Below are 25,790 nucleotides of genomic sequence, written 5' to 3' on the forward strand. Positions count from 1 at the left end.
GAAATTGCTAGAAGATCATGATTCTTGTTTCTATTAAGCACTACTTGAGCTGGAAACAAAAGAATTGGTCAGGAAATCAGAAACTAAAAGGTTAACTTCTGATTTCCTACAAATATACACTACAGCCAGGCATAAACAAGTGCCAGAAAAGGATGTGGATGGGAAATAAAGCAGAGTTTGCTGCAGTTCCTCCTCACTCAGCTCCTTGTTCTGCCTGAAACACTGCAGACACATCCTGGCTGTAGGAACAAAACCTTTTTTGAAAATATTTCCAAGAAATACAGTTGTCTTTTGAATGCATTTTATAAAACACAATGTTTAGCCACCAATTCAGATTCTTTCTGCAGGCTCATGTAACTTAAAATTGCCTTTGAGTTCGTTTAAAAAGGAAAAATTGGCAAGAACTTAGCACGTACAAAAGCTTTTGGCAGCTTAAAAATACTGTGTAAAGAAACTTCTCAGTGGGAGCTGGTACAAACCTTTATGTCAACTCATCTCAAACATTTCATCTGGGCAGGTCTGCTTTAGTGCATTCTTCAAGAATTGCCTTTCTTAATACAGTAAAACATTTCAGAATTACATTTTATTAACTGATACTTACAGTTTCATTTAGATTCAGAGAGGACAGGCTAAAACATATTGGTGTAATTCCAGGCTTGCATTCACTTTTATCTTTCATATAAAAAGCAGAATTAAGCATGTGTTAGTAAACATTTCTATTATTTCCAAATAGTTTTTCAGTTCAAACTGTGTTTACAAGTATTCTGTATACTTCCATACATTCTGCTAAAACATTTACAGATGAGTTTGAGGAATGAACATGCTATCAGTCAGAGCTGCTTGGTCAGAGGGTTTCTGAACAAAAGCAGGTGACACATGCACAAACACTCCAGTCACGAGTCCTCCCCCAAGTGACGTCTTTGCTGCACTGTCAGCACAAACAAAATCAGGTGCTACAAGGGCCAAATGGTCATCATGAGCAACAAAATGTAGTGTATCTGAAATACTGGAAAATGCAAAGCACCAGTGAACTTCTCCTGTCAGATACACCAGATTCAAGGTTAGGATTGCTTTCCCTTTATCTCTGGCACACATGATGCTCACACTCATCTGGAGGATGTCTTGGGGAGCACATGTCCAACACCTGGGAGCAGACAGCAAACAAGGCACTTGGTTTCTTTCCTAACAGCCCAGTTAAAAGATAAAAGGAAAGCCAACTGCAAGGCTGAAAGCCCAAAGGAATTGGACATTCTTGGCAACAAACAAACTATTAGGTAACTGCTTAGATCACTGCACCTCCTTAAGGGCTGTGCCCTTGCTTAAAACCAAAGAGCTGTCAGGGGTCAATAGCTGGAGGAACTCGAGCACTGCAAAAGCCAACCAGAGTCACAGCTAGAATGAGCAAAGTCAGACTCAAGCACCACCTGGCAGGTGGAGAGACCAAACAGGCAGCTGGATGCATATTCTGAGGAGCTCTAGGGAGATGAGAAAGGTCTCCTCAAGCTCATGGGAGAATGAGTTAAAGACAGGGAAAGGGCTAAGGCACTGAAAAGAAAGAAGTACATCAGCTGTGTGAGCACTTTTAATTCTTTAGCTTCAAGCTTTCTCCAAAAAGGAGAAAGAACAGGCCCAATTCCAAGAGCAGTTTCTCAAGAGCTTCTCTGTAATCTCATTAAGATCAGATCTCCTATAGTGATGGCTGCAATGAATGTTTGCATATAATTTACTAATGGCAGAAACATCTCAGACAATGGGGGATCATCTGGTTCCAGGAATCTACATTTCAGTAATTAATCTCTTTACTGCTGAAGCTTGTACTCTGCACAAGCTAATTTTAGCACATAAGTCACAACCTGTGGAAAACATCAAGGTAATTACCCCAAACCCTTACTTGAAACACCAAAGAAAGTCACGAGTGATTGGTGGCACAATGCTCAACTCCCAGCATCCCCATTTCAGAGCCAACCACTGGCTGATCCAGCGAGGCCACACACATTTTCCACTCTAACTTCATGATTTCTTTTTTGGGGGAGAGAAACATGCGAGCAGCACAGAATTAAACTTCTGATCTGGTTTATTGCTTAAGTCAAAACCTTATTCTGCTGGATTTGCACACATTTAACTGACACCTGAATCTGGCCAACTCATCTTCATGTAAGTATCAATACTAATGAAAAGAAAATGAGCACAGCAGTTGACAGATGAGAAGCAAGGAAAAACAAACACCAAAGGCATAAAGTATTCAATTCAATTGGCTCCATACACTGCACTCAGAGTGATCCCTGAGGCAGCAAAGTCCAACAAACATCACAATGGCTATTTTTCATCGAAAACCACACACAGAGAATGTATTATTTTTTAAGCTAACCACAAATTGGCAATAATTATTAACAGACAGCAATTGTAAAGTAAGATATTGCACTCAGTTTCTTCCTATTTAGACAGAAAATAACATTTTGTTCTGAAGAGCCACCACATTAACAGGATAATAAAAGTACATTTTTATAGAATATATTTAATTACAGAGTTTAAAATAAGAGAAATAATTGAGTCCCAGAACAATGAAGTAATCAGTTTCTGTCTGGATGGAAATGTGTGCACACATGTACAGCTACCACACCTTGGCACAGGAGATCATAGCCCATGGTCTGAGCCAGCTTCAGCTGGACTAGACTTGGAATAGTGCCTTGAGATGATGTCAAACCCCTGCCACCCAAAACATCCTGAAGTATTCATATACTCGCTTTTTGATGCTGAATCCTAATCCTTTCACTATTGTGGTATTCCTCACTCCAATCACTAATTCAAGCTGGAAGCCTTAATTATTCAAGGAAGTGATTTGAAAGCTAGAAGACCAGGAATGGTTCCCATACTTCCTCAACAGTCCATTTTCCTTCATCTTCCTTAGCTCCACACATTCTGAAGATAACAAACCTGTTCCTATATTCCTGAATAATGTTACTGCAGGGAACTAGAATTCAGTTGAGTACTTCAGCAGGTAATGTAATTTTTGCTTCATTCATAAAAGTAGAGCTGCTAGTACCAGCTGACACCTCAAACAGGCTGAAATGCTACTTAGAACTAGAAATTAAACACTGTTTTGCCTTTACAAACTTTTCTTTGGTCAAGGGAACATCAAAACCATTTGCCTGTGTTTGTCCAGTTCCCCTTCCACTACAGGAGATACTGCAAGCTGGAGCTGGTCTGTATTCACCCCTACAACGACAGCAGTCATCTGATCGTCATGAAGCACTGCTGCCTTTCAGCAAAACCTCGTATGATTCATGAAATGTCATCTAGAAGTCAGAATCTCTTGAGAGCTTTTTCTGAAATCCCCATGAGATGTACAGAAAAAACCAAGAACAAAGCTACCCACACCAGGTTTTGCAGCACACAGTTGATCACACTTAATTTTATGCTGCAGGTGCACTCACAGTATCTACTCATCCATTGAGCTTTCTGCCACAGCTGATGGTAGAATAGCTGAGCAGCTGCTATGAAGAGAAGTGACTCCTGTTACCAGCTGACCTTGCTTTGCTGCCCAGAGGTTACTGAGAGCTTTCTGGAGAGGTTACAGAACAACAGAGACTTTCCACATACACTAAAACCAAATAGTTCTGATGGATAGAAGAGTACAGAGCATGGAGATAAAGGTTCAGATTTGTATATCTGTCTCTCAGGAGCAATGAAACTTTGCATAATGCTTTTGTCTGAAGTGGGCTAATATGCCATTCTGGTTTATTAAAACTAGGTTCAGAACAAGTGTATTAAGATAGGTGTTGTAAAGGAGAAATTTCATGGAAGTGAGAAATATTAGGAACAGTTCTGTGGCACTCCATTCAGACTTCCAATCCATGCAGAGGAGGGGAATGGAGCTTATTTATGCTGAAGTCAAAGAAGATGTTTTTACACTTGGGGAAGGAAGAGATGGAAGAAGGAAGGGCAAGGGAGGATAATTTAATATTAATGAGGAAGAGGCATACTCTGAAGTAAAACCAAAGCTTTTGTAAAAAACAAGGCAGAAAGCAAAAAGCAGCATTAGAATACGATACATCAACAGAGCAATGGCGGGTAGCCCTCTAAAATCAAATATCTGACCAAAGTTTAACAGCAGTGTGCCTATTTAATTTCAGATGAGAAGGATGGCATTTCCCACTTGGCTTCTCTCTCATCACTTAACTCTCCCTCTCTTACACTGTCTTTGCCTCGACAGCTCACCCTCCCAGCAGCTTTTACTTTGGCACCACTTTTGGTTGGCCAGTGCTCTCTGAGGGCCCCGGTGCCTTTATGGCTCCCTTCTGTACTCAGCCACCTCTTACAGGGCAGAGCTTTTTCCAAGCTAAATCAATATCCCCACAGCTGTGGCCAAAGGCCTGAAATGGAGTCTGGACTCAGCTATATGCATTTAAATCCAGTTCAGTGCTACTCAGAGGATTCGGTATCGACAACAGCAGGAAAATTAAAGCCCAGCCCAGCTCTCAGGGCTGCAGCCAGCAGCGAGTTAAGGCCAGGGGGAGGCAAGGGCTGAGGGCTGGCACTAATATCGTTTTCTGAAAGCACGAGCTTAATATACTGTTCCTTTGTGCTCTTCTGGAACCAGCTGCAGCTCCCCCTACTTCAGCCAGAGAGAGCCAGTCCGCCAGAGCCTGGGCCAAGGACAGCGAGAGCACGTTCAGATCCGAGTGCTGCTGCCACTGTCCCTGCCGGGGACAGGCCCTCCCTCCAGCTGCCCTGCCCATCGCAGGTCGGTGCTCCAGCTCTGGATCCCACGGGAATGCTCTCACCGGGAATGCAGTGCAAACACCTGCGGTGTGCTGGGAGTGGGAACGGAGCGTCACAGGGGGATTTCTGCACTGCCCCGGCTCCACGGAGTGCCTGTGCTGCCCCAGCCTGCCTCCTGTGAGCCACGGGCAGTGACAGGGCTGCTACGCTCAGGGTATGCTGACACTGAGCCAAGACACTGCAGCACGCTGTGTCACCGTTATCACTTAATTTCTGTAAATATTAACTATCAACCTAACCCTCTGCCACAGACTGGGCAGTACAGTGCCAGCAGCAGCCACACATCCCAGTAGCAAAACCTCACTGTGGGAAGCAAAAGACCAAGTTATTTGAACAAAGTCACGAGTCTGGAACTCCTTGTGCAGCCCAAGATGTGCATAAAAAGCCCAGAGAACAACTCTGAAACTATACTTGAAAGCTGCTGGTTCCAAATACACACATACGTGTTTTATATTTCCATCCAACACTACAGTGTCTACTGACAGCATGAAAGAAAATACCTCTACTAAATTCTATGTGAAACACATTTCAAATCAAGTCTCCAAACCTTCAAAGACATTACTGTGGTTATTTTAGATGGTTCATCCTGTGTCTAGCACTCGGCATTTAAATCTGTTAGTATCTTAATTATTATTTAGTTTATCTTTTTGTTATAATTATTTCAAGTATTTAATATTGTGATAAACACAGGACAGACACAAACAAATGCAAAATCTGTGCTCATGGCTGTTTTGGTGTATGAGCGCACCACACCACATACAGAGCTTCAGGTTATTACAGCCACAGCTCATCCAGTTCCAAAATCCCAGACTAAACAGACCACTGGGATCTTCTTAACTCTTCTACCTTCCTCTATCTAACAATCCAAAGAGCAAAATGGTGAAGGGAAATACAGAAAGCTTGCATTTGCTAAAGCCCATGAGAGCTGGGGCCAAGCAAAACTGCAGAGCATCACAGACAGAACTGTGGCAAATCAAGCACGTGTGTGCATAGCTCTGTCTATGTGCCTGTGACACAGCACTGTGCCTGCAGATGGCCAAAGCCTGAAAAGCCAGAGTTGTTTTTTCCCTGCTTTTCTTGTGTAGGTTTGTTTCTCTCTTTGTATACTTGGCTTTAATCAAGTTCCTCTGCCTTTCCACAGGTCAATTTTCTTCTGTCTCAAGTACTATTTTGAACACACACCCTAAATTGGGATTTTTGTCAAATGAATAAATCATATTCCCAAAGCACTCCCAAGGACTAAGACTTGCAGAGACTTTCTACCTACCCTTTCAGGTAGGCATTTCTTACAAATAAATAGCTTACTTCTTTTTTCCCTAGGAAAAAAAGAGACCAAATTCCTCATATATAGAAACATGTTTTCATCATTTTATTGCTTTGAGCCTACACTCTTCATAAGCTGTCACAAAAGATTTGGTTAACACATTCATAATAATTACATCTCACACACTGTCATACTATGCACATTGATGCAGCACTAATAAGAAGTGAAAGCAATAGAAAACATTTCTGAGAGCACCAAAGTCAGATGGAGAAGATTTGCTCAGTGTTTTTAAAAGGCCACTTTAAAAATAACACCAGCTTGTCTTGTACCGTATGCACACACTACATGGTACTGCAACACTGAAGAATGAAAACCAACCCACATTTTCTCCCCTCTGTGTATAAGAAAGTCTATCCAGAGCCATAGCTGCTGTCTGACCAGGTGAACACCAAAACAAACCCAGCATCCTTCTGAGGAGCAGCAAGGAACACGGTCCCTGGTGCCCAGGGGAAGGGCTGGCAGTCACTGGGCACAGCACACAAAGAAACTGCAAAGGTAACAAGAACAGGGGCCAAAATTACTCTGAAGCAGAACTACATTTTGTGCACCATTTACGACTTCTCCTCTTTGCAGTCTAATATTATTCATTTATTCAAACATGGGCCTGTTTCTGTTCCTGCTGAGGTCAACTGCTGAAGTGGAAGTTTAGGTCAAACAAAGCTCCATATGCTTATTCTTGCTCAAAAATGTACTACACATTGAAGCTTCTGACATGAGCTACGAAGTCATGAAAATTTTGAGGGTTTTTTTTTTTAAATTTTGTAGATCTGGGTAATGTTGCTTTGCAAAGACAAGCTTTCCTCCAAGACATTGCAGGAAGGGAACATGCTTCTGAGTGCACTAAATTATTTCAACTTAAAGTAGAAAATTAACACAGACCATGCAACAAAACTTAAGGAACACAGTTCTGGAGGTAAACTTCAATACTAGATGGAAAATTGTCCAAGCCATGCTTCTGCTCTCTCTACTGCTTTTAGAAGAGTAAAAATCCATTTAAAACTAAGTGGCCTGAGAAGGAGCTTGGGCAGCATTAATGAAGTGAAAATTGCCGTGTTCAAGCTAATAAGTCAGCTCAAGTTACACTATTTTATTCAAAATGCAAAACAATTTTTACATTTTTACGTAGTTTATTACCAAGGGCAGGAAAGCTGGGAGTGGTGGAACATAGGATCATATCCTCAAGTACACTTTGCTCTTATCACACAAATCTCAGCAGCCACAGTTTGCAATAAATTGCATGAAAAAACCTAAAGAATGACCTGCTAGATAAAACTCAGCTTCAAGTCACAAGTTCCAAATGCAAACCATCATCTCGAATGATACTGCCCCCTTAAAACAACAAACAGCTCTTCATAACCCATGTACTTCATTTTCTTCCTTCAGGCATCTTCCTCTTCTCCTTTTTCTTGTGGAATCAGCATGTATGGCCATTTGCATTCACTCTAGAAAGGTTTTTAGTACCTCAAACCTCACCATCTCAGACTTATTTTGAAAGCCAGCTCTTGCAGATATGCTCTTAAAGGTACAGAAAACAAGGGTCCATTAAATCACTGTCACTGAACAAATTGATTCGACTTGTACACCATATTACAGGTTGTTTGGACACTTACTCTGCCTGTCTCTGGCAAATTCCAGGATTCCATCCAAGAGAAGATGACACACAACAGTAATTGACTGAATTTACAGTTTTCTCTTTCCAACATCTCTCCCAGCTCTGTCGATCCAGTCAAGATCTAAAACTAATGACTTACCTGTCTTGCCTAAGGGCAAAACCAGATTTCTAAACTAACAAACCGAAGAAAAAAATAATTCAATAATTCTCTGAATAAAGACATCAATCGTCACTTTCTGCAACGACCAGAACGTTAGAAATACCTGCTGTGCCTAAAGGCTTCATACAGTGATTAGTAGGTAGCCATTAAGCAATAGCTGGAGGCTATGCTTGGGACTTTTTTCTTTTCTCATAGAGCACACCCACAGAATCTCCCGTTCAGAGTGCCACTGGCAAAAACAATTCCTAGAAGAATAACCTACTAGGATGTTCCTCTTCAGTGACTAACAAAGGAAAATGGGGCACATCCCTAGAGCTGTTTACTTGAAGCATTTTAGGATAGACTGCTGTTGTCTCTGATTCAGGGTTGCTTTCCATACCAAGGTAACTCCAAGATGTTACTTTTGCTACACACAGGACAGGCAAACTTGAAAAAACAGACAGCAGAGCCTGGTGACTTCAAAAAGCTGTTCACACAGAAGTCATAGTTTATTCCCTGAAATCAATACCAAAGGCTCATTCTTTCAGTAGGGTGATATAGGCATGACACACAAGCCACAGAGAGGAAGACCATTTCATCTGAAGGCATGAAGAGACAAAGTACTAGATCTTCAGCTGACAGAAGCCAAATGATCACACCCAGGCCCATCAGTGTACTTCTGGTATTCTGCATTTTGAAGTTTCCTCACCTCTCTCTCCAGTTCCTCACTGCCCTCAGACATGAGCACTCGGGAATCTCATTTGGACCAGTTTAGCTCCTGGCATCAGCACAATGTGCACAATTGACACTGGGAACCAAACACTCTTTTGCTCGTCTACATAGTTGCCTCCACTGTATTATCCAGACATAATCCTCAATGATCTACAACAGACCCAGGGGAAAAACTAATTTGTTAGGAGCATAACATGTTGTATTAAGGCCTAGTAGCCTCCAGCTGTCTTTATCATGCTGCTCTTTCAAGTAACATGAATTTAGGTGGAAACAGAACCATTCATTCCACCACAAAGCAGTCTGAAGCAGCACTTTTTTCTCAGCCTGCCAGGTCTCCACATCATTACTAAGCCTAACTGCAAAGTTTAATGGCAAATTCATTTAGATATTTACATAATCAAATGCTTCAAAACAAAAGCATGGTAATAATACACATCCTGAAGAGAGAGATGTGTCCGAAGTCAACCTCTGCCCTCATCAGCTTTCTTCCCAAGCACCTGCCTGCACCTACCACAGCCTCAGGACAGGGCTGGACCATTCCTCCTCTTCCTCTGAAAGGGACTGAGAGGGAGAAAATGATCCCACAAAGCTTCTGGGGAAGGGCAGCCTTCTGGCAGGACAAATACCAGTGTATTAACCACTGACCTAGAAAACCTAAGCCCTGTGTTAGTACAAGTGGGGGATGTGTTTGAAGGGTCCCAGAGCCCACATCCAGCACCACTATCAGACCATCTGGGCCAGAATACCTCTCCTTCCACAGCTCCCTCCATGCTGCAGGGTAAAGCCTCACCTCCCTGAAAGCCCAGGGACCTTTGCTCTTGGAGCCCTGATTTCACAGGATTTACCACACAAAGAAACACAACTCGAGCTGCTGATGAGTATTTCTGGGTTTGGCAAGGCTGGCACAGTTTGCTGCCACAACACCCAAGACTACCCTTTTCTTCCAAGGACTGAAACAAGTTACACAGATGATCCATACCCGGATGTGCTTCCAGACATTTCTCACTTCATCATGCTTGAAATTACTACCAGAAAGGAGACATTTATTCATTTAAATGCCGTTGAGGTCATTTATTTAACCATTAAGTGGGAAAAAAATGTTTGCTCTATAGACATAGATACTTTTAGACCAAAAGAAACTTTAACATCAGATTGACAATGATGAAATCAATTTCCTTCCTCCTTATGACCATGCGACTTCCCCTGCCCTGGATAACACCCTCAGCTGATACATAAAGCACTGCTGAGATTGGGTCCTTGCTACTATCGTTGCCATGACTGCACCACACACCTCTCCACGGGCAGCAATGCTCTATTCAAAACAGCTGCTCAGGACAGCTATTAAATTGTCTAATGTTACCTTCACCACTAAGTTACAGCCCTGTGTGGGATCAGAGCATCATGAGAGTGCACTTTGAACTTCATCAAATCTTTACCACTTAAATGACATAAACGAGAGTCCTGACAAACTGACAAAAATACTATTTTCAGTGTCATGGTAATATTTTTATCAAGTGAGAGCCACAGAGTAACAAATCATTGCCACCTCAGATGCAAAAACCACTCCAGGGTTCTGGAAATGCTCACCATATGTGTATTTGGCAAAGAAGATCAGTAACTAGGCAGTAAGTGTATTCCTCATTCTGAAACAGTGATTTATAATCAGGAACAACCCTGTCACTTATTTCTAATAAATCTATAGTGCTTATCATATTCCCATCACAAAATAAAAATTTAATTCAGGAAGAAAATGACACTCGAAGACTGGGAACCTTTCAAGACCTCCTTCATTAAAGAACAGAGGCAACTCAGTAAACCGGAAAGCAGTGATCCAGCAAACATTTTACTGCTTCAAACTGTTTGAAGCAAAGATATGTGGGAATTTATTTGCATATAACTTAATATGAATTCCAACTGCATCCTGGGTGCAAGTAAAGATTTTTTTGTTTTGTTTGGCTTTTGGGTTTGTTTTTGTTTTTATGATGAACAGACTTAGCAAACATTTCCCAAGCTGTCTGTTGTTTGGAATTCCAAGTCTGAAATAAAACATAACCACACTACCGGCTCCAGTGCTGCCTATCTCACAAGCAAAACCCAACAACAATTAAATAACAGGACATTTACTTTACACAGAGCTTACATGCAGCTTACAGCTTCACCTATAAAGTAACATTATAGAGACAGCAAATCTTTCAGCAAACTAACTGAACTGACAAACTGCCTGTCAGTGCTCTCTCTCTACGAATACACAGCCAAAGGAAAAAAAAAAATAAAAAAAATCACATAACATCTGTAATAATAATTCTGTCACCTCTCTCTTGATTAAAGTGTACCATACCATTATGATGAGAGTCCTGGGTCTGCTCATTTCATCATCGCTATCCAGCGGCAGAAATTCATGTGACAACTCCTCTCGGCGGCGGCGCCTGCAGATATGTGGACAGTTCCTCTGTACCACAGAACGAAAGGCTTGGAGCAGAACAATGCTGGCAGCACAACCCATATCTGCATCCTGAAGCCTACAAAATAACTTCTATGTTTATGCTATGTTTGAAAAACAGTGGCTCCTTGTCCCTGAAAACAGCCTACAGTGCAGCTGCAGCCAGCTCGCTCTCCAATCGCTTCCTTGAGCTCTGATCATCTGATCACAACCAAAGAGCTTGGATGCAGACAGAGGAAAGATTTGATCCACTGAAACAGAAACACACGCAATATTACGATGCTTTCCTCTCCCTCCCTGCTCCTGAATTCGCATGAGAAAATGCACTCCCTCTCTTGTACAATCATCCGCCTCCTCCAATTCCAGTTTCATGGAACTGAAAGTATTAAAATTCCCAGTTCAAAAGAGCCAGCTGTTCATTAAACACAGAGGCATCCACAGCAACTGCCTGGATCAGTTTAAATACCTTTTTAAGAAAGCCATACATAGCATAAAAAGCCAATGTCTGGAAAGTTATTAACTCTCATTATCAACACTGCTGGGTTTAAAACACTTTGCCTAAGGGTTTTTTTACCACACACACACGCGTGCTCACAGAGGGATTTGGGCTACAATATTTTCACCACTTCTTGCAATTTTCTGAAGCACAGCAAGTTCATTTGAGTTGTAAATGTAACAAGTGGCAAAAAGGCAGAAATCTGTGTGCTTCATCCAGCTCATGCTAGAACAACCGTGGCTCCAGGCAAAGCAGTAGCTCTGAAGTGCCTCTCAACAGCGGGGCTGTTTTGTGTTCCTACACACAACCTTCTGCCTTCACAGAGAAACAAACATCTTTGCACATACACAGGGTCTCACTCTGAACCACACAGGGATGACCTTCCCAGAAGGGTGAGAGGAGAGGGTTTCTGCGTGTCTATCAGTGGGTCCACGCTGGGAGAAGCTGCTGCTGGCAGCCAGCACTAACTACTTGCCTCCCTGGCTCCTGCCTGGCAAGTCATTCAAAAAGCAGGCAGGGATGCTCGGCAATCACATGGCTGACCTGGAAACACAGCAAGCACTAATGGGAGAGTGTGTAAGATAATAGCACAGGAGAGGAAGTTAGCACTAAAAATACCTACAGAAAATGGATTTCTCCTACACATTAGGAAAACTAAGAATTTCCAATAGGGTTTCCAGAGCAGCTGCTTTTAAGCTAATATGTATAACTTTATTATATGTGCACCCAAAACCATATTTACCTTGCATCAAAAGGTTTTAATTTCTAATGAAGGCCATGAAAGTTTTGTCATCAATTCCCACGGGGGCATAAACAACTTTAAAATGTCTGTTGATGAGATATTGGTAAATAATACCCTCTTCACAATCTCAGTCAGGAACTGCACTGAAAACTTTTTATGGAAGTACTTTTTCTGGGCTTAAGTAGAGTTTAATTGCTCAGCAATCTGACAAAAGATATCATAATTCTGATTAAAGCATTTACCAGAACAGGTAAATCCTTTAGAGCTGTCCTTTAATAGCAACAAACTCATCACTATTATTTCTTGCCTTTATTTCTTTAGGGCAAACACCTTTAAGTGCATATGGAAAAGAGTCAGCAGCACTGATAGGCACTGCACGACCTGACCCCAGCCCTGCCAGTGCACCCACCCAGCTCTTCCCCCTCGGTCCCTCCTGGGCACACCCTTGACAGGCTGGTGAGATGTCCCTGCCTCCCCAGCAGCAAACTGCACAATATCATGATTGTTAGTCTGACTTTCCTAATGGGATTACAAGGGCACAGTGGCACAGCTGAGTAATTCCTGCACCAAATCAGCAATCCTGCTGCTGCTGCTATTGTTTATGTTTTCATCAGCCCCCTGCCTCCTCTGGAGCTGCCACTGACACCTTGGCCACACAAACGATGCACTTGGCAGCTGGGAGACCTCCATTCCCACTCTAATTCCAGCGGCAGCAATGCGGTCCTGGGTAACATCTGCTGCTGGCTGTTATGGCAACTGCTCTGCCACCTTGGGGGCTGCTAACACATCTCCTGTCTGTCTGTACAGCATCCTCCTTCACTCACCAGTGCTCAGCTGGGAGACTTGGCAGCATTTTTTGGGATTTGGTTTCCGTAGCACAGCCCAACACTGTTGCACATGTGCACGCACGTGTGTATGGAACAGCACCCTGGGGCTCGACCCAAAGCTTCACTTTGTTCTCACTAAAGAATCCCATTCATTCCAGGGGTTTTTGGATCACACTATCCTCTGCCAGTGGCCTTAGTAACTTCATTACAATTATTTGTGGATTAAGTTGTTATTAGATACAAGTAGAAATGACACAGTCTTGGCATTTCAGCTCTTTGGAGAGAAAAATGACACATAGTCTGAAAGAAAGTAAACTAACAAGCCAAAGCCAGCTAAAAGTAGCCTCCAGCTCTTGATCAAAATTCAAGAGCTAAAAAACAGCTAATGCACAGGGGAAAAGAAACCACTGAGGAGCTAAAAAAAAAAATCCCTTCTGTTTTAAGGAAATTTCACAGAGGCATGAGCTACCATTGGAATGGAAACCTCTTAGCTCACTAAAAACACCCGGACACACACAGAGTATCAACAGCTTTGTTTTACAAAGGTAGGGATCTCATTAGCATACATTATGTTTATACACCAGTTATCAACAGTGTTAGTTACTCTTACAGTGAAGCATTCAGCACTATTTTGTGTTAATTAGCACTTTAATCCAGAAGCAAAATTCAGTGAAACCCCCTGGGAAGTAAAATACTTCTTTATACAAGCAACTCCTTAATTCCCCATTACGAAGACTTTGGCAGCAATGCTGGGCTAAGGAATATGCACACTGGAAGGCTTCCACTGCCCACTCTCTCTCCATTCCTATCCACCACTGGTTTTAGCTATGCTATGTAGACATGTAACACCAGCATGATGGCTTATGGGGACAGGCTGGGAAGGACACCACTAAAGGCAACTCAATGAAGAAATGGAATAGAAAATTAGATAGGCAAGACAATTGTTTTAACCCAGAGGACTTCAGTGACCCAGACCTCAGCAATTCTAAGGACTAGGTCTGTGTAGCAGCAGAGCTGTGCAGGAAAAGAAGTGGGTCACACTTGCCATGTCTTATAAAGTTCATGATAAGAAAACAGAGTTCAAAGGCATCTGTATCCTCGAGCTTGCAGCTATTCTAGCCTCAGCTTCCACATGAAAGAGACGCCAGCTCTACAAAAGGGCAGTCAGGGCCTGAAGAGGCAAATTCTCTCTTGCACTAAGTCTGTAGCTGACAGTAAACTCCTTCTCCTCCAAGCACTGGGTTATTTCTCTTCCACAATATTCCTGTATTTTTGTTTCTGCAGCCTGTGAGACTTTCTAAAGATGCTACCAAACATTTTCTTACACAGCTATTTCATACCTCATTAGCACACCACATTAAAAGCTGTTCTCCTTCCCACAGCTTACTTTATTCCATTAATTTCCTTTCTCTTTGTGGCATTTGAATTCCGGTGATCATAATAAACAGGATACAACCTATTGGTATTTTGGTCTTGAGCTAAGGACTTTAAAGAGGAAGGCAGAAAGGCAAGTGTTGGAGAAGATCCTTTACTAAGAGGATGACTTGTCAAATTCAACACTGATCCTTCTTCCACCTCCAAAGGAGGCTGTGTCCTTCTCAAGCAAGGAGGATGGCTGCAGGTTAGAACCCCCCCTTGCCATGAGACCTCTCAGCTGCCAGCATGGCATGCACCATTGTATTTGGTTTGTTTTATTTGATTTTTTTTAACCTGGAAAACAAGCCTGCCTCTCCATGGTATTTTTGCATGATGTATACAGAGAAGCTCCACAGAAGCTCTTACAGCATAACAATCCTAAAGCAGTGGCAGGTGAGCAGGAGCCATCAAAATAACAGGAACACCCCTGAAACTGCTTACAGAAGTGTGTTTAGTCTGGCCCACAGAAACCTCAAACCATTAGCAAGAGCTAAAGACAGCACAGCAGTACATACAATAAGAACTCACTGTTAAAATGGTAAGGCTCACGTCACCATTACAAGTTACCCAAGCCACCATTCCATATACACCATATCCTGGTACAGATGATGAGCAGCTCCTCAGCAGCACTTAAACGACCTAAGTGGTCAGTGGCTGTCACTCACAGCTCCACACATAGACCCACAGTTTATAATAAAACTTCTCTTAAATGAGTCCATATAAGTAGCAGGTAAACATTTGAAGCAAGATATGACAACAAAATTACAGTCTCTGCCTTGATGGAAATGAGGATCACTCACATTTTGGTAAGCTAATGTCTCATTTCTCAACACTTAAATATTTATCACCATCCTTTCAAAACAAAAAGAGCTGATACACATTTTCTTACAGGTCTTTATCTCCAGTATTTGTTTTCATAAAGGCTTGGAGGCGCTTGTAGAGAAAGCAGAGAGGAAAAAACACACCCAAGTTTGAAAGACTCTTATGCTTGGTTACTTCCAAACAAACAGGGGAATCCTAACCAGCCCCCAAGGAATCAGCATCGAGACCCAGATCAGACAGGTGCAGTACTCCAAAAGATGGTCTTCACGGCAGGCAGCTTAATGAAGCAAACCCTCATTAATGAGCTTCTTTTCCTTACACATTTTATGCATGAGGAAAAGCTGTAAGTATATATACCCAAGTACAAGCTCAGGTCTTTCCATGCACTTTTTTCTTATGACTCCAGCCTTAAAGCAATGTGGAGGATTCCATGTTAGAGGGGCATTTCTCACTGCCACAGAGGCAGCGTTTTCAACACACCTCCTGTTCTCTGTCTGCTCCCAGTGGAGGTCTGGGGGACTACAAGGATCCACCTTCAAGGAGCTGCCTTGTCTTCTCTTTCCAGAAGTTGTGTCCCAAACCTTTCACATGCAGCTCAGAAGCCGACAGGAGGCTGTCCAGGGCTAGGCTGAACCACTGCTGCCATACATTTTGAGGGAGGAGGAAAAAAAAGAGTGCTTTAAAGGACACCCGGGGAGCTCACATTTACTTCAAAGAAAGCTTATGCAGTCACAGGTGCTACAAGCCACAAATAGCATCTGTGTCTTCGACTCATAACATACCCTCTTGCACTCATTTCAAAACATTCATGCACTGTATCTTCAAATGCTGCTGCAAAAATGGTTAAATACCAGAAACACTGAGATCTCAAACAGCAGAGGGGGTGACTAAGAGTCAGAATACACAGCCTTTGTAATTCTTTCGTTTCCACCAGCTGCTCCCTAGTGACCCAGGAAAGCAGGTATTTACTGCAGCAACTGGTCAGCACAACTCCTGAACGATTTGCAGCTTTTTCATCTTGAAATTGTTTCCTTCTCACAAAGTTATCCTTGACCAACACAAACGATTCATAACGTACCAGCTACAGTAAGTAAAAACCCACGAACGAGAGCACACGGTTACGAGTGTGTGAGAGGTGCTTGAATCAGCCACCTCATTTCTCCTCATTGTGCCTTCCAGCAGCAAGTGATGCTCACACGGCTGCGAGTCAGAAGGAACCAGCAGGGCCACGATGTCACCTGGCTGCAGAGCCAGCAGGGCCACGATGTCACCTGGCTGCAGAGCCTCCTGTGCCACAAGGCTGCGATGTCACCTGGCTGCAGAGCCAGCAGGCTGCAGAACGCGGGTGTCTGGCACCCTCTAGGGAGTAGTACATGAAAGACCAATTCACAGCTGCTGCTTCCTGACTTCACCTGCTGAAAGTGGAAACAATCGCTACAGACATGGGAAGGTAGGAAAAAAAAAAGTCAGACAAGCACAGGAATAGTCTTCCCGCAAGTGCCTGTGCTAGTGCTGCCTTTCTCTGCTCAAGATTCCTTTGTTCTTCCATGTTGATGTCTGGTGCAAATTATTACACAGACGTTGTGTGGAAGACTCTTAATTACTACCACACTGTACATGGCCAAAACACAGGTTTCCCCATTAGATCTTACAGCAGATGGCATCAACAAATTGCAACCACATGACAAATAAGAAAACAAAATGATTAAAGACCGGTATAAGGATTTCCCATAGGCTGATGACAGAAGCTGGTCTAGAATCCCGTATCTCTGAAGCTTCAACCTCAAAAGAAGTTTCTGAGAAGACTCTCTTTACACAAAAAGTGAAATAAATCTGTAACTGGCATGCAAGTAGTTTTCACATTCTTATTTTCAACTCAGTTGAAGCACCCTGCTGATTTTCGAGAAGTTCCTCGCTTTCACAGGTAGATTTCCACAATTACAGCCTCTGTGAGATCAATGGGATTATTCTTAGATGAAGTAAAATGCAGAACTGCAACCCATAGGCGACAATGAAAACCCTATTTCAGTGCACTTCAGTGGCTTCTGGATGTAGCACAGAATATTCCAAAAGTCAGCTAAGAGAATTGTTGTGGTTTCCTTAAACATGTAACAGGAAAATAAATCTTTGACTTCAAACCAGGAAAAATAACTACTTAACCTACAAAGCAAATGTTTGTTTGTTTTTAAAGAGAACTTTTATTATCCCATAAAACTGGTGAGGAATTAGTTGGAGCTACCAAAACTCGTATTTTCTTTGGGACACAGTTAAATAAAAACATAATGTATTAAGATAAACTCTGTGAAGAGTTTTCACCATAAGTTATAATCCTGGCTGAGCTCACGCTTCTAAACTGAGGATTTTACAGATAAGTCACAACAGAAAAAAACCCCAGCCACTACCCCACTGGTTCCCAGAAAGAACTGGTAGCAAATTATTATCCTCTTTCAGAAAGATACAGATTTAACTTCCACCTAGCCCCTCAAATGGCATTATCAACAGCTGATCCTGTTTCCAGGTGACTTCCATTTCACTAGCCCAATGGGAAAAGGTCTTAAAACCAAAACTGGCATAGGGGGAAAAAACACCCCATTGCCTGTTTTCACTCTAACATATTGGTTTTGTGACATTCCTTACAGCTAAAATAGAGTGCTACTCATCTCTTACCTGTCACAGTCCAAGATCTCCACAGCATGCATGAATTCCAAAGCCTTTTGTCTAGATGTTTCACAAATCAATTTTAAAGAACAAAACACACCCAGCTACATGGGAAGATGCTCTTCCCACAGACGAGCAAATGCCTTCTCCATTTGCTGCCCTGGCACCAGCCCTGCTACTTATGGAAACACTGGAAAGAGAACCAAGCAACTGGGGAGAGCAGGCAGGAACATCCCCCAGGCAGCCCTCCCAGTGCACACAGAGACAGAGATGTCAGTGGCCACTAACGAGGTTTTAAGAGCAAGATGTGGGTTTGGATGAGGTGTCATTTATACAGCAATGTTCTCAATGCTGAATGGCCTAACCAGAACCATGGTTTCATAAACTACCACTTCTTCTCTAAAATATGATCAAAGGCCTAAAAAAGCCATTGTAAAACCTCTCACCCACATCCACAAGCTTTGGACAAGAGCCACAGAAAGCTTTACTGCTGACATCATAACAAGAGCAGACCTCTTGTTAGGGGTAGAAATGAGCCAAGACAGACTCTCATTCAACAACATGGAAAAGGTCCTGGGTCATTCTTCTTTACAGGTTTGCTATCCTGACTCTGCCTACAGCAAGCTCCCAGTGCAGGGTCCAGCTGCAGACTCTGACTGCTGGCTATTCCCTGCTGGACTGTGACTGCAGGTATTGGTTTGCAGGCTCTGACCACAGCTGTCACCCAGCTCAGTGTGGCTGCAGGCTCTCACTCCATCAGAGCACACTGACCTCAGAGCAGATCTTTCACTGCAGCAACTCTCTGCCTTGTTTTGTTCCTGTGTCTCTCTGCATTATTCCTTCTTCCTCAGGGCTCCTCTACCTCCTCCAGGTCCTCTTCCTCAAAGACCCCCTGAGCAGCCAACCCACCCCTTTTATCACACTGATCTTTATTAGTCACTGCTGAGACACATTAAGGGCAGGGCTGTTCCTCTTCTTTGGTAATTAGTACAACCGTGATTTGTCAGGAGTGAGATTGCCTGTAATCTCTTCTACATCTAAAACATCTCATCTTCAGTATGTGCAACCTATTCTCTATTTCAGCCACAGCTTGCTGTAACCCAAAACCAATATTTCTGTTCAAATACAGAAATACAGAGTGAATAGAAATAAAAACAAAGAAAGACTGGAGTTACTTTCAAAAAGACCACTCAAATCTGGACTAGAGCAGAATTTTAGACAGTGATATCTTGGTTGAAAATGCATTTCTTATTCCAATTTTCCTCCAATCCAAGCCAATGACATCTTTGTATGCAAACAACAATACACTTTCAGCCTCTCTTTGAAAAGACACCTCTTTTTCCAATCACAGGAGAGCCTGCAAAGGAAGGTATCTATTGGTACCCTCCAATCTACTCATACACTCCTTTTGTTTTCAAAAACCCATTTGAGTAGGAAAAAAAGCACATGCATTAACATATAGGTAGGAATTTAAAAAACATAAATGAATTTTTTTATTCAATGTTTTTCACATAGTTTAACAAAGAAAATTGAATGGTTCACAGCCAAGAAAGAGTGGAATCAGGTATTAAATGAACAGGTAAGTCTTCATACACAAATACCACAGATTACACAGGACAGGTCTAAATTCAGGCCCTACCAGATAAGCTAGAGAAGCAGGACTGTACTGATTACAAATGTACACATGGTAAAAACATTTTGAGAAATGTAGTGTGGAACTCAGTGGCAGCCTGGATGGCATCTTAACCTCAGGCACAGCCTTCCAGCACTGTTTCCCGTTCTTCACTGTATCATCACTTAGAATAACTACCTGGGAGCTAAGCATGTTTCTTTATTTTTCTGCATGAAAAATGAAAAAGAACCCAAACCCCACCATTTATTTCCCCTGCAGATGAAGCCAGGCCAGAGATGTACAGTCACACATCTCTTGGCTCCCACTTTTGATATCCTTCTCTCAGATGCCAGACTGACATTACAAAAGTAGTATCCAGCACCTTCTGCCTCTGAATCAAGACTCTGTATGTGACAGAGGTCAGCAGCAATTCCCACTGGCTCTGCACAGGCTCTTCACAGAAGGCTTTTGGATTTTCAAACCAAGAAAGCCCTTTCCAAAGCCCCTCACAAAAATAATGGGCTGTCCCAGGGAGCCAGGAGTTTAGCTGCCTAAAGCATTCTAAACTAGTTTAATAAATTTTTAATTCAAAACATCAAATGCCTTGAAGCTAAGAATTTCTACTGCAAGCTGGGCAATCAGCAGCTGAAAACAAAGGAGGAAGAGCTGGAAGCAGAGGCCAATACCACAATGATCATCAGCTACCAGTAAGACACCAGCAAAAGCACAGTTCAGTATAGTTCTGGGTATCATGCAAGGTGCCTCCAGCAAAGGGAGTACTTACACTACTGTGTTTAAAAGTAATGACATGAACACCCTACTGAGAGACATCACTGAAAGTACATGAACAGGCCTGGCCACCTTCAAGAATGAACCAGCTGCAGACCTGCCCACGTGCCCAGAAAATTAATGTGGTTGCTGTGTCCAGTTCTCAGATGCCCAGCACAAGTCCACTGACACAGAGGGTCGAGTTCTTTGCAAGATCACCAAGACAGACTGAGGCTGGAGGAAATGCTGAGAAAAATACCTTTGCCCACCCTTATGAAATGAAGGCTGACCTTGCCAGTCTACACTGTCAGAGTATAGAGAGGAGAGAGGCTTTCCACAGAGACAGAGCAGCAGGGGATGAGGTACAATGAACAGAACACTTGTGATAGTGGACATTTCAATTAAATACAGTAAAATAAACTTTTAACCATGAAGGATGGTCAAACACAGGAACAGAGCATCCTTGGAGAGTGGACAAGGTCCTGAGTAACCTTATCTCTCTGGTACTGCTTTGAACAGGGAGCTGGACTGGACAGAAATTCTTTCCAAACTGCCATTCCATGAACATGTAAGAACATGGCTTATTCAGCCTAACAAACCAGAGCCCCAATCTGTGCTCTCTTTGGGACAGCCCCTAACACAACCAAAGCAGAAGAGCCACCTAAGCCAAAGCCTTAAACCAAAGGCTAGAGGCAGTGAGCTGGCCATTTAGGGATACAGTTTCCCTTCACACAAGGCTCTGTTTCTAACCTAATCCAAAAATGAACAAAAGAGGCTCCCAATCAGGCTTCTTTCAACTCCAAGTCAGCTGTACAATCCCTGCTTATTATTTCAAGGCAATTTCACTTTGAAGCATATGCAGAGTTCAGCCAGAAGCAAGGAACCAAAAGGAACCATCTCATTCAATTTCCGAGCATAAGCTTCTACAGCTGCAAAAGGGAAAATTAGGCACAAAATGTAGACAAAGTAAAAAAAAGAAATGTAAAGTAAAATCTGTACATACAGGGCCAGCAAAAACTGTGTTGTCTCAGGTGCTGCTCTCCCATCACCCCACTCCCCTAAATACAGCAGCTGCAGATGTATCCTTGTATCTGTCAGAAAAGATCCCACAAGAAGAATATGTTTCTACTACCAGTATAATAATGTGGCTTCAGATTCCTTTTTTCTTATCAGTGCCAAGAATCCAAAATAAAGAAGCTAAGAGTTGGGATTCTGAAAGTTTTTAAGGCTATAAATATTACAGAGCTGCCTTGATTTTTTTTTATTTGCTTACATATGACTCAAAAAACCCTACCCAAATCTGCCAAGTCCAAGGGCAGTCAGCCAAGCACCTTTTCCCTGTTTGATCATGTCAAGTATCACCTAACCATGACACTTCTTGGGCTAAAGCACATAGGGCAAATTATTAATTTCTGCAGAGAAATCCACCTACAGAGAATCCTACTGGTATAAACATCACCCTTCACAAGACAATAAAAGGGATCTGTGTGTATATAGTGCCAGATACTGTAAGAGAAGTTATCCTCTTGATTACCATGTGGGGGCTGATTAGCCCCAAAGTCTTCCCCTTCTTAGCACATCTAGAAGCTCAGGGAGGCTCACATTTTTCCTGCTTTACACCAGCCAGGAAGCCCAAGCTGCACAATGGAACAGTGAGACCACCCAGACAACAGCAGGGAAAAGAGACAAGGTCCCTCAGACCCACCGTGCTCACTGGGATGGGGTCACCCTTGCAGAAAGGAGCAACTCAAACACAGATCCTCACACCACACCCAAGGAAGTGCCTGAAACCCACAGCTTTGCCCTTATCACCATGGAAAAAGAGAAAACATCCCAAAAGGCGAAACAAAACACACCAACCCAATCAAAAAGCATCCTGCCCCTTTTAGAAATAATATTGCTGGGCTTTTGTCACAGCACAACAATGTGCTCGCTATATCAAACCAAGTAACAGCTATTGTAGCAGCTAATGAGTGACACTGTCCTCTGGACAGCTTTTCTGTACAACATGTGGTTTTCATTTCATGTCTCTTGTCAGGATTTCACTCCCTTTCTTTTATTTGACCTCCAGAAGATAATAAAATCATACAAAATCTAAAACTTTGAACCTTAGGTTTCTGGTATCCATTAACATTCACATCCACAAGGCTGATGATTCAACAAAATACAAAATAAGCAAAACCAGGCCAGTTTTAAGTTGTTTGGCCTGTATTTGTTAAGTTCTAACACAGTCTCTATAAACATATGTCTTCTGGTTGGTATTTCAGGAAGAAATCCTTAGAAGAATAATATTTTGATTAGTAACATGTGTGTTTTCAAGACTAATACTGAACTCCAAGGGAGATTAAAATATGGGTAGAAACTATGAGCTAAATACACATATGTGCAAAGAGCTTTCATTCTCACTGAATGAAATGTCTGGTTACAAGTAATTTATTTTTATTATTAAAGTCCTAAAAGCCTGTGCTATGGACTTTTTGTAATATTAACTGATATTTATGAAAATATCCTGTTCTTACAGAACCACTTTAGAACATTACTTAAAAAAAAAAAAAACAACCTAGTATATAACAGAAGTGATGTCATTATCTAAATTATTATGACACATCTCAAATGAACTCCCAAAGGATCCGAGTAATTTTTAGGCAGTTCCCAAAAATGTTGAACTCTTCTATTTTTAGTCTTTCAGGACTTCTCAATCAAGCAGGAAATAGATATCAGCCAGATAGCGTTTTTCAAGAAATCACAATTACTTACACTCACAAAGGTATTGATTTACTTCAGGGCATGAAGCAGTTCCCTGTGTGCAACGTGCAATTAGGTTTTTAAATAGCTGACCAACTTCCTAGACCAGCCCCTCATTCTTCTGCTAACAGCTGGGCATTCAACAGGGTTATGTTCTTAAGCAGTTCCAGTAGAAAAAGTGCAAATGCATAAATAAATGATTTAAATGTTACAGAGTACACATGGGAACTTTAACTCAAAAGATTGTTTATAGATGTTTTTTAAGAAGTCAGCAGTCTGGTTGTCTATGCTGCCAAAGCTTTCATTAGAACATGTAATATACAAGTGAAAATATGACGGTATGTGCAGATTCCCTTTGAACACACCCTTTTTTCACATCAAGGGAAAATATTCTCAACTTTCTCTTACAATTCAGATGGAAATTTAAATGCAGAGATAGCAATTGTTAATTTCTGCCGAAATTCACTCCAACATATAATTAGTGCTCTAATTAAAGTTAACAATATTTTATCACTTTCTATGTAATGTTACAATTACTTCATGGTGACACAGAGTTGCAGCCAGCAGAAGAGCTCTCACCTCGATGTCATTTATGCTTTTGTCAAGCAGCTGAACAAATTAGGAACAGTTACAGCTAAATACCAAACACACACTGTCAGGCATAAGGGCAGACTTGGCTGCAATTACTCACTCTCAGTATCAGTGCTTCACTCCTGATGTAGCAACACTAAATTCAACACGACTGCTCTTCACAAAAGATCAGGCTGGCAATTTACTGAGGAGACTGCTGGGGCACAGTGTCACTGGCATGCACAAACACTGGGAATGGAAGCTACTGCATTTCCAGGGAGACACCTGGAGATGTCCTCCACCCAGCACAAACCTGTCTGCAGATCTCAGCTCTCTGCAAAGCAGCACTCTCTGGCTTTCAAATCTCATCTATCAGCATCTGATTTGAAAAAAACCCACAAATTTAAAAGCCAGCCTCAAAAGACTGGTGCACCCTGATAGGAGGTACCACCCTAGCCAAAACATCCTGCTGAAGCAGTGTTCCCAGGACTGCCAGCCAAGAGGAACAGGCAGGGTGAAAGGTTAAGAGAGGGTCACCTCTGTCACACAGGAGTTTGGGTTGGAAGGGACCTTGACACCTTGTGGACAGCTCTTGCTTGTGGTCTCAAGAGACAATGACACAATTCCTCTCAAGAAAGTAATGGAGAAGATGGGTCTATCATATTCCAAATACAAATTTATCTGGTGATCTGGGAAGCACATCAAATGGCACTACAACTTGTACTTGACTTTGGAGTGCTGAGGAACCTGGCATCTGCCTATGACACAGGACTACTGGAAGATCTAATCTGATCCAGAAGAGCAAGCCACACCAGTGTGAGCCCCTACTTTAAAGGCAAATTTAATCCCACTTTCCAATTTGACTATGCAGACAGAAATCTGAAGATGTTACACTGCAGTCAAAAGAATTAGAGCATAATTCTGTATTTTTAAACCAGAACCTGTTCAATCCACTAAAAGGAACAACTACATTTAAATTTGGCTGTCACTGACATTGTCTATCCCACCGTAACAGCAAATGTTGAAGCCCCAGATGGGTTAATATTTATGACAAAGTCAACAGAACATCAAACAGAACAGGAAACAGCATTTCCTGCCAAACTGTCTAAAAGCAGTCATACCGTTAGCACTGCACTTTGCTGGCTTTTATTCCTGTTATCTTACAGACAGACATGAAAAAGCTAAAAAATCTGCTAAACTGAGCCCATGATAATAGAACTAGAATGTATTATTCCTTAGTCATGGCTCAATTTTCGTTTCTTTTTGCACCCTTATGACAGAAAAAAGTATTTGTTAAATTGCCCTTGTTAGCTAATGATAGCAGGATGTGTTTGGCATACTGCAGCAGGTCTGGAGCTCTGACACTGGCAAAAGAAATAAGGCAACTCTCTTGCATTATCTTTTTTTACCTCACAGATGTTAACAACAAACAGATGCATTGCAAGCTACACAAGGTGGGCTCAGGACGTGTTGCTGGGGTGATGACAGACCCAGTTACACACTGAGCAGCAAACCCTCATTGTGCACTATAGAGCTTTCACACCTCAATTTTCAACCTCTAACTGCAAGTCATTTGCTGACTTCTATTCTTCATCACACAAAATCTTCCCCCAAAATAAAGAAACTCAAATTTCTTATCTGAATCCCTGACAGATCCTTTAGGATTAGGAATGGGAATCTTCTGAAATACACATTGGGAAACAGTGGTAAAAAACAGAAACCCAGAAGCCTTGGGGCACAAAGACCAAGCAGAGCAGCCCTTACACCTTATTCTAGCACATCTCAGTAGCCATCATCATGGAATTTAAATGCAAAGTTCTTGTCTTAAAACCCCCCCAAACCAAGCATGCCACATTATTCCAAGGGAACTGGTTTTAGCCCTATTTACTTGAGATGATTTAAAACCATCTACAAATCCATTCATATATTCACACATCACGACACGGAGGTGTCTTCTGCACTACACTGAACAGGGAACCACTGCTTCCTTTAAGGAACAGACACAGGAAAAGTTCTTCTTTCAAGAAGAGCCACTCAGTATTATGTGAACTATATATTATCTAGTTTATATATATTTTGCATAAGAACTACATATATAACTATAT

The 25,790-nt window shown here is 42.1% G+C and overlaps 1 protein-coding gene across 9 annotated transcripts in view; it reads right to left on the reverse strand.

Moving 5' to 3' along the window:
* Window positions 1-25,790, reverse strand: part of DOCK10 (dedicator of cytokinesis 10) — a 138,257-nt gene that overhangs the window by 107,247 nt on the left and 5,220 nt on the right. For 3 of the 9 annotated variants that reach the window (XM_088170712.1, XM_088170711.1, XM_088170717.1), the window contains exon 1: window positions 10,928-11,202. The exons of 2 other annotated variants lie outside the window; for them this stretch is intronic. In XM_088170712.1, the coding sequence (XP_088026838.1) occupies window positions 10,928-11,092 (165 nt within the window). In that variant the 5' untranslated portion in view covers window positions 11,093-11,202. Of the gene's footprint in view, window positions 1-10,927; window positions 11,210-25,790 lie in introns of those variants that run through there. 4 more of the 9 variants (XM_088170710.1, XM_088170709.1, XM_014879549.2 and 1 more) reach the window with 3 other exon arrangements.

The sequence above is a fragment of the Sturnus vulgaris genome, chromosome 10 (genome assembly GCF_052056855.1).
Source record: "Sturnus vulgaris isolate bStuVul1 chromosome 10, bStuVul1.hap1, whole genome shotgun sequence".
In the NCBI taxonomy this organism is placed as follows: domain Eukaryota; kingdom Metazoa; phylum Chordata; class Aves; order Passeriformes; family Sturnidae; genus Sturnus; species Sturnus vulgaris.